This window comes from Acanthochromis polyacanthus, chromosome 3, assembly GCF_021347895.1.
Source record: "Acanthochromis polyacanthus isolate Apoly-LR-REF ecotype Palm Island chromosome 3, KAUST_Apoly_ChrSc, whole genome shotgun sequence".
In the NCBI taxonomy this organism is placed as follows: Eukaryota; Metazoa; Chordata; class Actinopteri; family Pomacentridae; genus Acanthochromis; species Acanthochromis polyacanthus.
In genome coordinates this window covers 44,063,129-44,077,339 of record NC_067115.1, presented here as the reverse complement: position 1 = coordinate 44,077,339, position 14,211 = coordinate 44,063,129, and the positions used below count along the sequence as shown (strand labels likewise).

General features: G+C 40.3%; 1 protein-coding gene across 1 annotated transcript in view; it reads left to right on the top strand.

The window, feature by feature from the left end:
• The window catches only part of LOC110970081 (nidogen-1-like), a 77,753-nt gene that overhangs the window by 34,247 nt on the left and 29,295 nt on the right, over positions 1–14,211 (top strand). The window contains exons 9-12 of the mRNA XM_051945396.1: positions 3,394–3,531; positions 4,409–4,537; positions 5,449–5,592; positions 12,192–12,314. Coding sequence (XP_051801356.1) covers positions 3,394–3,531; positions 4,409–4,537; positions 5,449–5,592; positions 12,192–12,314 — 534 coding nt within the window. The remainder of the gene's footprint in view (positions 1–3,393; positions 3,532–4,408; positions 4,538–5,448; positions 5,593–12,191; positions 12,315–14,211) is intronic.

Genomic DNA, 14,211 nt, shown 5'->3' with positions numbered 1-14,211 from the left:
TTTTTATGTTTCTGACAGTGTTGTTTTTATGCTCTAACAGTGTTGTTTTTATGCTCTAACAGTGTTGTTTTTATGCTCTCACAGTGTTGTTTTTATGCTCTAACAGTGTTGTTTTTATGTTCTAACAGTGTTGTTTTTATGTTTCTAACAGTGTTGTTTTTATGTTTCTGACAGTGTTGTTTTTATGCTCTAACAGTGTTGTTTTTATGCTCTAACAGTGTTGTTTTTATGCTCTCACAGTGTTGTTTTTATGCTCTAACAGTGTTGTTTTTATGTTCTCATAGTGTTGTTTTTATGTTTCTAACAGTGTTGTTTTTATGTTTCTAACAGTGTTGTTTTTATGTTATAACAGTGTTGTTTTTATGTTCTAATAGTGTTGTTTTTATGTTTCTAACAGTGTTGTTTTTATGTTCTAACAGTGTTGTTTTTATGTTTCTAACAGTGTTGTTTTTATGCTCTAACAGTGTTGTTTTTATGCTCTAACAGTGTTGTTTTTATGTTCTAAGTGTTGTTTTTGTGTTCTAACAGTGTTGTTTTTATGTTTCTAACAGTGTTGTTTTTATGTTTCTGACAGTGTTGTTTTTATGCTCTAACAGTGTTGTTTTTATGTTATAACAGTGTTGTTTTTATGTTCTAAGTGTTGTTTTTGTGTTCTAACAGTGTTGTTTTTATGTTATAACAGTGTTGTTTTTATGTTTCTGACAGTGTTGTTTTAATGTTCTAACAGTGTTGTTTTTATGTTATAACAGTGTTGTTTTTATGCTCTAACAGTGTTGTTTTTATGTTATAACAGTGTTGTTTTTATGTTTCTAACAGTGTTGTTTTTATGTTCTAACAGTGTTGTTTTTATGCTCTAACAGTGTTGTTCTTATGTTCTAACAGTGTTGTTTTTGTGTTATAACAGTGTTGTTTTTATGTTCTAACAGTGTTGTTTTTGTGTTCTAACAGTGTTGTTTTTATGTTCTCACAGTGTTGTTTTTATGTTTCTGACAGTGTTGTTTTTATGCTCTAACAGTGTTGTTTTTATGTTCTAACAGTGTTGTTTTAATGTTATAACAGTGTTGTTTTTATGTTGTAACAGTGTTGATTTTATGTTTCTAACAGTGTTGTTTTTATGTTCTAACAGTGTTGTTTTTATGTTTCTGACAGTGTTGTTTTTATGTTCTAAGTGTTGTTTTTGTGTTCTAGCAGTGTTGTTTTTATGTTATAACAGTGTTGTTTTTATGTTTCTAACAGTGTTGTTTTTATGTTATAACAGTGTTGTTTTTATGTTTCTAACAGTGTTGTTTTTATGTTCTAACAGTGTTGTTTTTGTGTTCTAACAGTGTTGTTTTTCTGCTCTAACAGTGTTGTTTTTCTGCTCTAACAGTGTTGTTTTTGTGTTCTAACAGTGTTGTTTTTATGTTCTAACAGTGTTGTTTTTATGTTCTAACAGTGTTGTTTTTGTGTTATAACAGTGTTGTTTTTATGTTCTAACAGTGTTGTTTTTGTGTTCTAACAGTGTTGTTTTTATGTTATAACAGTGTTGTTTTTATGTTTCTGTCAGTGTTGTTTTTATGCTCTAACAGTGTTGTTTTTGTGTTATAACAGTGTTGTTTTTATGTTCTAACAGTGTTGTTTTTATGTTCTAACAGTGTTGTTTTTATGTTCTAATAGTGTTGTTTTTATGTTTCTAACAGTGTTGTTTTTATGTTTCTAACAGTGTTGTTTTTATGTTCTGACAGTGTTGTTTTTATGTTCTAACAGTGTTGTTTTATGTTTCTGACAGTGTTGTTTTTATGTTCTAACAGTGTTGTTTTTATGTTTCTAACAGTGTTGTTTTTATGTTATAACAGTGTTGTTTTTATGTTATAACAGTGTTGTTTTTATGTTCTAATAGTGTTGTTTTTATGTTTCTAACAGTGTTGTTTTTATGTTCTGACAGTGTTGTTTTTATGTTCTAACAGTGTTGTTTTTATGTTTCTAACAGTGTTGTTTTTATGTTTCTGACAGTGTTGTTTTTATGCTCTAACAGTGTTGTTTTTATGCTCTAACAGTGTTGTTTTTATGCTCTCACAGTGTTGTTTTTATGCTCTAACAGTGTTGTTTTTATGTTCTCATAGTGTTGTTTTTATGTTTCTAACAGTGTTGTTTTTATGTTATAACAGTGTTGTTTTTATGTTATAACAGTGTTGTTTTATGTTTCTAACAGTGTTGTTTTTATGTTTCTGACAGTGTTGTTTTTATGCTCTAACAGTGTTGTTTTTATGCTCTCACAGTGTTGTTTTTATGCTCTAACAGTGTTGTTTTTATGTTCTCATAGTGTTGTTTTTATGTTTCTAACAGTGTTGTTTTTATGTTTCTAACAGTGTTGTTTTTATGTTATAACAGTGTTGTTTTTAATGTTATAAAAGTGTTGTTTTTATGCTCTAACAGTGTTGTTTTTATGTTCTAACAGTGTTGTTTTTTTGCTCTAATGGTGTTGTTTTTATGTTCTAACGGTGTTGTTTTTATGTTCTGACAGTGTTGTTTTTATGTTATAACAGTGTTGTTTTTAATGTTATAAAAGTGTTGTTTTTATGCTCTAACAGTGTTGTTTTTATGTTCTAACAGTGTTGTTTTTTTGCTCTAATGGTGTTGTTTTTATGTTCTAACGGTGTTGTTTTTATGTTCTGACAGTGTTGTTTTTATGTTAGAACAGTGTTGTTTTTAATGTTATAAAAGTGTTGTTTTTATGCTCTAACAGTGTTGTTTTTATGTTCTAACAGTGTTGTTTTTATGTTCTAACAGTGTTGTTTTTATGTTTCTAACAGTGTTGTTTTTATGCTCTAACAGTGTTGTTTTTATGCTCTGACAGTGTTGTTTTTATGCTCTAACAGTGTTGTTTTTATGTTCTGACAGTGTTGTTTTTATGTTAGAACAGTGTTGTTTTTAATGTTATAAAAGTGTTGTTTTTATGCTCTAACAGTGTTGTTTTTATGTTCTAACAGTGTTGTTTTTTTGCTCTAATGGTGTTGTTTTTATGTTCTAACGGTGTTGTTTTTATGTTCTAACAGTGTTGTTTTTTTGCTCTAACGGTGTTGTTTTATGTTTCTACCAGTGTTGTTTTTATGTTTCTGACAGTGTTGTTTTTATGTTATAACAAGTGTTGTTTTTGTGTTTCTAACAGTGTTGTTTATATGTTCTAACGGTGTTGTTTTTATGCTCTAACAGTGTTGTTTTTATGTTCTAACAGTGTTGTTTTTATGTTCTAATGGTGTTGTTTTTATGTTTCTGACAGTGTTGTTTTTATGTTATAACAGTGTTGTTTTTGTGTTTCTAACAGTGTTGTTTATATGTTCTAACGGTGTTGTTTTTATGTTATAACAGTGTTGTTTTTTTGCTCTAACAGTGTTGTTTTTATGTTTGTGACAGGCGGTCCCCCAGAGCAGAATCCATGTTTTACTGGTCGACACGGCTGTGACATCAACGCCGTGTGCAGACCGGGTGAAGATCTCCAGTTCAGCTGTGAATGTGTGACTGGTTTTTCTGGAGATGGACGCTACTGCCATGGTAACACACCCAACCTTGCAGTGATCAAGCTGATGTGGCAAAAAGTGGAACAGGTTTTTGAATAACCTCATTTCTGCACCAGTTACAACTCGCTGTACATGTAGCAAAATATATAAAAAACAAAATAGACTGAATAACAAACATATTTAAAACATGCTGCATTTCTGATAGCATGACATATGGGGGAATGAGCAGCCTTGGAGGAGGACTACACTCTCTGACTACTTTACTTGTTTTCCAAGATGCTTCAAAAAGGTTCCAGAATGCCTGAAGATGTTCCAGAAATGATCTAACACAAAGAAAATTTGCTCAGAATGACATGAAAATAGTCTAAAATGACTGGAAAGTGATACAAAATTGGTCAGAATTTCTCTCAAATTTTCTCTTAAATCTTTACATCCCTCCTCACTTCTGAATGACACAAATTGTTCTCTCCATTTCAGATTTCTCATCATAGCTAGCACCAGTACTGCTGCTACTAATGTTATTCTTCTACTTATTTTTCATTTTATTCTGACCTTATAGCACACATTCTGAGTTGCTTTCATCATACAGTATATGTGATCACTGCCATCAGGTCTGAGTCAGATTCCGTTTGTCCTGCAGATCCCGTCACATTTCCATCAGCCTCACCTGTATTCTGTGTTTATTTCTTATCATGCCATACTAATATGTCTTTTGTATGTGCTGAACTGCATGATGTCCTTATGATGAGTTCTGTGGAGCTGCTTATTTCTTTACACTAAACCTGATCTACGAGCAGTAAGTTACTACTCTAAGATCAGCTGATACAGGTGATCAAACCATCTGTACACCTGTAGAGCCTTTCTAATGCGTAATTCATCACCTTTACATGTGATTGATCTGCTGTTACCAGATATTGATGAGTGCCAGGCAGGTCTCCAGGTGTGTGGACAGAATGCTGTGTGCAGGAATCAGCCTGGAAGCTTCAGCTGTGAATGCTCTGCTGGCTTTGTGTTCGCCAGCGACGGAAAGACCTGCATCGGTACGATTTAACTTTCCGGGAGGGGGGGGCTTTCTGTGTGTGTTTGAAGAGTCCCTTGTTTCACATTCAAATGTTCCAAAAGCGGCCAACAGACGTAAACAATAAAACCCATGTATGACAGTTAAATGGGAGTCATTCCAGCACAGATTGGAAGTTTTACTTTTGTTGTATCTTTGTTTTTTATTATGTCAGTAAGAACTGAACAAATCTTGTGTGCTTTTTAAAAGTATTACCTGAAATTGTTCAAATACTCGAATTTCACAACTAACAACGAACTAACCTCTAGAAGCTAACATGTTAGCTTCTAGAGTCTAATGTGTTGGCTTCTAGAGTCTAACGTGTTAGCTACTAGAGGCTAACATGTTAGCTTCTAGAGTCTAACGTGTTGGCTTCTGGAGTCTAACGTGTTAGCTACTAGAGGCTAACATGTTGGCTTCTAGAGGCTAACATGTTGGCTACTAGAGTCTAACGTGTTGGCTTCGAGAGGCTAACATGTTGGCTACTAGAGTCTAACGTGTTGGCTTCTTGTGGCTAACATGCTAGCTTCTAGAGGCCAACGTGTTAACTTCTAGAGGCTAACGTGTTGGCTTCTTGTGGCTAAAATTCTAGCTTCTTGTGGCTAACATGCTAGCTTCTAGAGGCCAACATGTTGGCTACTAGAGGCTAACATGTTAGCTTCTAGAGGCTAAAATGTTGGCTTCTAGAGGATAACATGTTGGCTTCTTGTGGCTAACATTCTAGCTTCTTGTGGCTAACATGCTAGCTTCTGGAGGCCAACGTGTTGGCTACTAAAGGCTAACGAGTTAGCTACTGGAGACTAGTGTGTTAGCTTCTAGAGGCTAACGAGTTAGCTACTGGAGGCTAGTGTGTTAGCTTCTAGAGGCTAACTTGCCGTCTGTCTGGTTCTGCAGCAGAGAACCGTCCGGTGGATCACTGCCAGAGAGGAAGTCATGACTGTGATGTTCCTCAGAGAGCTCTCTGCAGCTACACCGGAGGTTCGGCCTTCGTCTGCTCCTGTCTGCCGGGGTTTACGGGTGACGGCCGGGTGTGTCGAGGTGAGTTTACTGCAGCAGCTGTGAGTTAGTGGAGTCAGCAGACTTTAGGCTGAGTAGAGGTGTTATGACTCGTATGAGAGTCAGAAATCCATCCATTCTATACACCGCTTTATCCTCACTAGGGTCATGGGGGGTGCTGGAGTTTATCCCAGCTGACTCTGGTGAAGGCAGGGGACACCCTGGACAGGTCACCAGTCTGTCACAGGGCTACATATACAGACACACAATCACACTCACATTCACACCTACGGACAATTTAGAGTAACCAATTAACCTCAGCATGTTTTTGGACTGTGGGAGGAAGCCGGAGTACCCGGAGAAAACCCACGCATGCACAGGGAGAACATGCAGACTCCATGCAGAAAGATCCCAGGCCCAGGCCGGGATTTGAACCGGGGATCTTCTTGCTGAAAGGTGAAAGTGCTAACTACTACGTCGCTGTGCAGCCCTGAGAATCAGCTAGATGGTAATAATTCATAAAGTCTGAGCTGAAGGTCGCAGCAGAACGAAGGCTGCATCTGAGCTGCTGCTTGAAGAACGCCTTGAAATGTTTCCTTTAACCGTAGATCAGATTGGATGAAGTTTGTTACACATACAAAGAAAACAATTTCCTTCTCCAGTGGAGCGATGAAAGAATAAACAGTCTTTCAGACGTCACGGGGAAACAAGGTCGCCTTGAATTCTGGGAACTACAAAGAACTTTTGACCTTCCTTTTTCTTTTATCTACGGCTACGTGCAGCAATGCAAGCTCAAGGTGTGACACTGAATTAGAAGATCATCCTTTCCATATCAAATTGAGCTGTGCATGCTGATAGCTGAGGCTTCATAGAAACATCTGCACTTTAACATACTCTGGAAAAGCGACACCAATGCTTCCTCAGAACTAAACTGGTAATCAGATATTATTATTTCATCTAGAAATCCAAACCATCAGATGATAAATTCATCCATCGCTCCTTTTTTACACCTCAAAGACTTCATCAAATGAGACTGAAAAATAACCCATTTTGTGGTTTCTGTCCAGCCAACACCATTGGTCCTTTCTTTCACTTAGTTTGGCAGTAACCAGAAGCTAACAGTTTATGGAAAAATAACCTCATTACCTAAATCTGATCTATTATAATAACTAAGAGAGAAAGTATTTCACGACTACAGTTTTGATATCGTGCAATAGTTATAAACAACTAAGCAAATAAGAGAGAAGAAAGCAGCTTTTCTCTATGAGATGTGACTCCTGCAGCCCTCAGACCAGTTCTGATCAAAACCATCGACAGGAAAACGTGGAAGAAACACCAGGAGGAGCAGATCAGGACTTCCTCCTCTGACTCTGACAGATCGTAGATGTTTGCACAGAGAAGACAAGAAGGAGAAAGACAACATTAGTGTCACTCATATTCATAACAGAAAAATTAGTTTGTGGAGCTCCAGAACTTTTCTCCAGCAGAACATGGAGGGTCTTTTGAGTCAGTTCTTTAAAGGTGTAATATACTGTAGCTCTGTGGGAACCAGAGAAGACAGGAAATGTTTCCACTGGGTCCAGAACCAGGCCTTCCAGATGTGCAGCTCATCTCTTACATGTGTAGAACTGTGGAGATGTTTGAGGCAATAAACATAATGCGGAGATGCTTTCAAAGGTGTTAGCACATAGGTTGTTCTGCATCTTAGAGAATTTGTTCTTCTGTGGACTCAGTCTGTCTCAGTGTCTTCTGTCTGTTCCTGTAGTCCAGACGGTCCATCAGGTTTAGATCAGGACTTCTTTACTTCTGGCTGAGATCTTTCTGACTCTGGCTTGGTGTTTAAGCTCATGCTGTTCATACTGGACTCTACTGGACAGAGAGCAGCAGAACAGGAGGACTAAACTCTCTGTACACTGTGAGGTTATGGTGGTGAAAACACATCTGAAGACGTTGACCAGTGGTTTCCAATCTCTTCTCTCTAAATACAGCCATGTCTGCTCAGGAACCATCACCATCAGCTGCATGTCGGACAGTCAGCCCTTTTTTTTCAGTCACGATGTGTTTTCTAGCAGATAAAACACTGTGTGGATGTTTTACCAAGGCCTAATAGAGAGCTCAGATGCAGCATTTCTAAACTGGTGGATCTTGACCTGAAGTTGTTCCAAAGAGCTAAAGATCCCTTCAGTGCTTTCTTATCAGTGTTTCCATTCTTATGTTCTGTTGTTGTTCGTCCATCGAAACGATGAGGACCATGACTTCCCACTATGATGTCGATTGGTTCCGGTGTGTCCGGAGATGGCTGGTGAGTCCAATCCGGGCCCGGAAGTCGCGACCACAATGATGGCACTTGAAGTCGCTCTCTGTTGTGGTTAAGGTACTTGCTAACCTTGCTTTCCTGACGGCTCGCTTCTCCTGAGCAGCTAATGTTCTTGCTTGTTCTGAGTTTTTGGCACCGAGATTGATCATGTAGCGCCAGTTTGATCGATCACTGGCTTGAGATTCCCAACTTTCCCAATTGATGTTCATAGCCTTAAGAGAGGATTTGAGGACATCCTTGTATCTCTTTTTCTGACCTCCCACAGTTCTCTTGCCTTTTGAGAGCTCGCAGTAGAAGAGCTGTTTTGGAATTCTGTAGTCGGGCATTCTGTGCAAGTGACCGGCCCAGTGAAGTTGGCTTTTCTGTAGAAGAGTATGGATGGATGGTAAATCAGCTCTCTTTAGGACTTCTGTGTCGGGAACTTTCTCTTGCCAGTTGATTTTTAGGATTTTACGAAGTCTTGTTGTATGGAAATACTGTAGTTTGGAAGCATGTCTGCTGTAAACTGTCCAGGTTTCGCATGCATACAAGAGAGTGGTAAGGACAATCGCTTTATAGACTTTGAGTTTGGTTGCTAGAGTTATACCTCTCCTTTCCCATACAGTATGTCTGAGCCTGCCAAAGGCTGCACTGGCTTTTGCAATACGATTATTGACTTCATCATCTATATGGACACAGCGAGATACTGTGCTACCAAGGTATGTGAAGCTGTCAACAGACTGAAGTTTGGCACCCTTAACCATGATGTTGGGCTCAATATATGCTGTACTAGGTGCAGGTTGATGCAACACTTCCGTCTTCTTGGTGCTGATGGAAAGACCAAAGTTGTCACATGCCCCTGAGAATTTGTCCATAGTTTGCTGTAATTGCCCTTCAGTAGTAGCAATTAGGGCACAATCGTCAGCAAAGAGAAGATCAACTATCTTTGTAAGGTGTACTTTGGTGGATGCTTTCAGACGTCTTGGATTGAAGAGTATGCCATCAGTTCTGTACCGAATTTCGAGACCGAGATCTACGTCAGTGAATGCATCAGAAAGCATGGCTGAGAACATGATGGAAAATAGTGTCGGAGCCAGAACACATCCTTGTTTTACTCCATTGCTGACGAGAAATTGGTTTGAAGTTTGACCATCATCGATCACATGAGCCATCATTCCATCGTGGAACTGGCGTATCATGGTGATAAAAGTTGGAGGGCAGCCATACTTAGCCAAGATTTTCCACAACCCCTCTCGACTGACGGTATCAAACGCTTTTGTCAAATCTACAAAAATAGTGTAGAGATTCTGATGCTGTTCTTGGCATTTTTCTTGAAGCTGTCTTACAGCGAATATCATATCGACTGTGCCTCTACCAGCCCTAAAGCCACATTGACTTTCCGGCAGTAAGCCTTGCTCTAAGTGTTTTATAAGACGGTTCAACAACACTCTGGCTAGTATCTTTCCTGCGATAGAGAGCAGTGATATCCGCTTATATAGGTGAACGATGGAGGCATCCTTAAAGTCTTGAGGAAGGGTTCCTTTACTCCAGCATGATGAGAATAGCTCAGTCAATTTCTGGGTTAGCGCTGGTCCACCTGATCTGTATATCTCAGCAGGGATAGCATCTGCACCAGGGGCTTTGCCACACGAGAGCTGGTTGATAGCTTTGGTCACTTCTTCAGTGGTAGGTTTCAGGTCGAGCTCTTTATTAATTTTTACTTGTGGGAGCCAATTGATTGCTGCTTCATTTATTGCAGAAGGCCTATTCAGAACGGAGTCAAAATGTTCTGCCCAGCGATCAAGAATTTAGGACCGGTCTGTCAGTAGTGTCTTGCCATCAGAGGACAGGAGAGATGAGGATCCAGACAGTGTGGGGCCATAGATAGTTTTAAGGGCATCATAGAATCTTTTTGCGTCGTGTTGATCAGCATACGACTGTATTTCGTCTGCCTTATTACTGAGCCATTGATCTTGTATGGCGCGGAGCTTGAGTTGCACTTTGCGCCGACATTCTGTGAACGCAGCTTTCTTTGCCTCTGAATTTGGGTCGCAATGAAGGGCAAGATGAAGTCTATGCTTCTCATCCAGTAGGGATTTGATTTGCAAGTTGTTTTCATCAAACCAGTCTTGATGTTTCCTTTTAACTAAGCCCAGCTTCTCTAAAGACGTTGTATAAACCAAATTCTTGAGAGTTTCCCACTCCTCCTCTACAGATGCATTCCCAAAGTTGAGGTTAGCAAGCTTACTGTTGAGGTCATTGATGAGGCTATTAGCTGTATGCCCCTCTTTCAACTTTGAGGTGTCCAGTCTCTTTGGAGGCGTTTTCTTTCCTTGTGGTCTACGCTTTGGTCTGATGTGAATGACAATCTTGGAGATTACTAGGCGGTGATCTGTCCAGCACTCAGCGCCACACATTGCTTTAGTTATGCATACATCACCACGATCTGACCTCCGGGTGATAACATAGTCCAACATATGCCAATGTTTGGACCTCGGGTGCATCCAAGTTGTCTTCTTTCTAGTTGGAAGCTGAAATAAAGTGTTTGTAATGACAAGGTCGTATAAGCTGCAGGTTTGGAGGAGAAGAAGGCCATTACTGTTGCACTTTCCTACCCCATGCCTGCCAATGGTACCATCCCACGCCTTAGAGTCAGACCCAACTCTGGCATTGAAGTCCCCAAGAATAAGTAACTTATCTGCTCTAGGAACACATGATATCAATGAGTCAAGTTCTTCATAGAATTTGTCCTTTGCCTCATCAGGATTAGTCATGGTAGGCGCATATGCACTGATTAAGGTTGCATGCTTCTTGTCTGAAAGTGAAAGCTGCATGGTCATGAGTCTGTCATTAACACCTTTTGGTAAGCATTCAAGCTTTCTTACTAAGTTGGACTTAACGGCAAAGCCTACTCCTGCTTCGCGACGTTCTCCACGTTTACGTCCGCTCCAGAAAAATGTATAACCCGCTCCCTTTTCATTGAGTTGTCTTTCGTCAGCAAAACCTGGTTTCTGAGAGTGCAGCAATGTCGACGTTATAGCGCTTAAGTTCGCTTGCAACGAGGGCGGTTCTTCTGTCAGGTCTAGCAGCATTTGTATTGTCTTGTAGTGTACAAACATTCCAGGAAGCTATGGTGAGCCTGGTCACCTTTGTAGATTTCTTGTTAGTTCGACCGCTAAATGGGATCCCTGCCAGCCGCGGTTAGCTAGCCCGGGTATGATGAAGCAGGCAATGTTTAGGTCACCTTTTCTAGACCCTTCCCCATTCTAGGGGATGAGCAGTGCGATCCTAAATAGGGCTGCTCAGTCACTCAGGATGTTGCCGGGTTCCGCTGCTGCTTTGGTCATTGGAAGACGACCAGAGTCCTGAGCCGCCTGTGTGCAGGTTCGCGACTGCAGCTACCAGTGATTCCACACCTGCTACGTCGCCGCGGGCCTGTCGCCACAGGACTTGTGTTAATAGATAATGGATAATGGGATGTCATGACATGCGCGAGACTTGGATTATAGTGTAGAGAACTTGCGCAGCATCGTCCACACTCTCTTGTCCAGGATCACCAAATTCCAGTGGCAAGACATGGTCAAGACGGCTGGGGATGAGCCTGGATGCAGGAATCTGCTGGCAACTTGACAGAGTTTGTACAAGACTCCGCCTACGGGTATCCGCTCCGAATTTTCTGTCAGGGTTAATTTCCCTTAGCCTTAGCCGAACCAACGGCAAAACCACAAGGCAGTGGAGGAAGGTTGTAACCCCAACCAGGGAGGCAAAGGGTGTGCTAACACTTGCCTAAGGTGTACACCCAGGCTAGTGGAGGGAAGGAGGTGCCTTACTTCTCCATTCTAGACCGGCTCCAAGCAAAGTCTAGCCACTGCCCCATGTTCTGTAAACTTTCGCTGATTAGCCTAAATCTAGCTTCATAGAACTGCAGGCATGACTGTAGACACTTGTTATGTAATGTTAGCTTTTATTGTAAGAAGGCTTGTGTGTTTTGTTAATGTCTGTTGTTTAGGAGTAATGGTTTGTGTATCCTTAAGAACAGCTCCGATAGGGATTTTTTTTTATCTCAACAGAACATATTTTTTGAAGAACTCTGCTTGCTGTAGAAAAGGTGGACTAATGGAGACTCTGAAATGTGGTTTCAATTTAAAGTTACTGACAAGATGCACATTCTCAGTTTGAATTAAAGTGAAGTGATTGCAGTTTAGCCAGCTAGCTTCTAGAGACCATCAGTAGGACATTTTAAAACTCTTCCAGAGACACACACCAGTTGAGGACCATCAGTTCCTGCATCGGTGGTTTGTCTTCATCTTTGTTTCTTTTTTTTTTTCTTTTTCTATCTGTTCAGATGTAGATGAGTGTCAGCAGGACCGATGCCACCGTGATGCCTCCTGCTCCAACACACAGGGCTCCTACACCTGCCGCTGTGCTCCTGGTTTCCATGGAGACGGCTTCCAGTGCAGCCCCTCAGGTAAACCCTCAACCCTCCATCACAGACCAACCAACCAACCAACCAACCAACGAACCAATCAGGATGGAAAGAAGCTACTGCAGATTTCAATAAGACTCCGAGCAAAGATAAATAAATACCATAGAAGGAAAATATCAATAAAAGAAATAAAAGTAAGAATAATAAGCACTTCTTGGGTGTTTGCATTAAGATGTGGTTAATTTGGTTTTATAAACCCATCAGGGATACATGAAAGCTGTGTAGATTTGGTAGAGTATAAACAGAGATATATCCTAACAGTACTGTGTGTTCCCAAAGCCTCTTAAACTGCTGCATCATAGAACCAACTATTAAAAACCCATCAGTCCTCCACTGAACAGGACCACACAGTCAGTACAAATACACAGTACCCAGTAGAAATACTCAATAAAGCACCAAATGTAGATTAATCCGTTGCTGAACATGAACTACCATCAACATCTGGACTCACCTTATCATTTAATGTTTTTATCTTCGTGACTATTTCCATTGTAGATTTTCACTGAAATCATAAAACTGTGAATGAACACATCTGGAATTATGTAGGAAACAAAAAAGTGTGACATATGTTAGAACATGTTTTATATTTTAGATTCTTTGCTTTGATTCCTGCTATGAACAGTCTTGGCGTTCTCTCAGTGAGCTTCATGAGGTAGAACCTGAAATGGTTTTCCTTCACAGGTGTTCCTTGTCAAGGTTAATTTGTGGAATTTCTTCCTTCTTAATGGGGTTGGGACCATCAGTTGTGTTGTGCAGAAGTCAGGTTGGTCCACAGTTGACAGCCCTATTTGCCAACTGTTAGAATCCATATTATGGCAAGAACCAATCAGCTAAGAGAAACAACAGTCCATCATTACTTTAAGAACTGACGATCAGTCAGTCTGGAAAACTGCAAGAACTTTGAATGAATCCTCAAGGAACCATTTAGGAACTACCCAGGAACCTATGAGAGCTTTGAATGTGTCTCCAACTGCAGTCATAAAAACCATCCAGCTCTACGACCAAACTGTCTCCATGAGGACCCTCCAGTAAAAGGAAGACCAAGAGTCTCCTCTGCTGCTGAGGAGAAGTTCATCCTAGTTTCCAGCCTCAGAAATATAAAGTTAACAACAGCTCAGATTAGAGCCCAGATAAATGCCACCCAGAGTTCTAGTAGCAGACACATCTCTACATCACCTGTTCAGAGGAGACTGACCAATCAGGTCTTTATGGTCCAATAGCTGCTCAGAAACCACTACTAAGGAAAAGCAACAAGCAGAAGAGATTAGTTTGGACCCAGAAACACCAGGAATGGACGTTAGACCAGTGGAGATCTGGGCTTTGGTCTGATGAGTCCAAATGTGAGATCTTTGGTTCCACCCGCCATTTCTTTGTGAGACCAGAAAATGTGAAGGAATGGTCTCTACATGCATGGTTCTCACGATGAAGCATGGAGGAGGAGGTGTGATGGTCTCTGTTGGGGATTTATTCCAAACTGAAGGAACACTGAACCAGCATGGCTACCACAGCATCCTGCAGTGACATGACATCCCATCAGTTTGGTTTAGTTGGACCATCATTTCTTCTCCAACAGGACAATGAGCCCAAACACACCTCCAGGGTGTGGAAGGACTATCTGACCAAGAAGGAGATGATGGAGATGATTTGACCTCCACAGTCACCTGACCTAAACCCAATGCAGATGGTTTAGGATGAGATGGACCACAGAGTGAAGGTAGAAGGACCAACAAGTGCTCATCATCTCTGGAACTCCTTCAAGACTGTTGGAGAACCATTTCAGGTTCTACCTCCTGAAGCTCATCCAGAGAACGCAAAGACTTTTCAAAGCAGGAATCAAAGCAAATAATCTAACAGAACAGACAGATTTTGAGTCTTTATT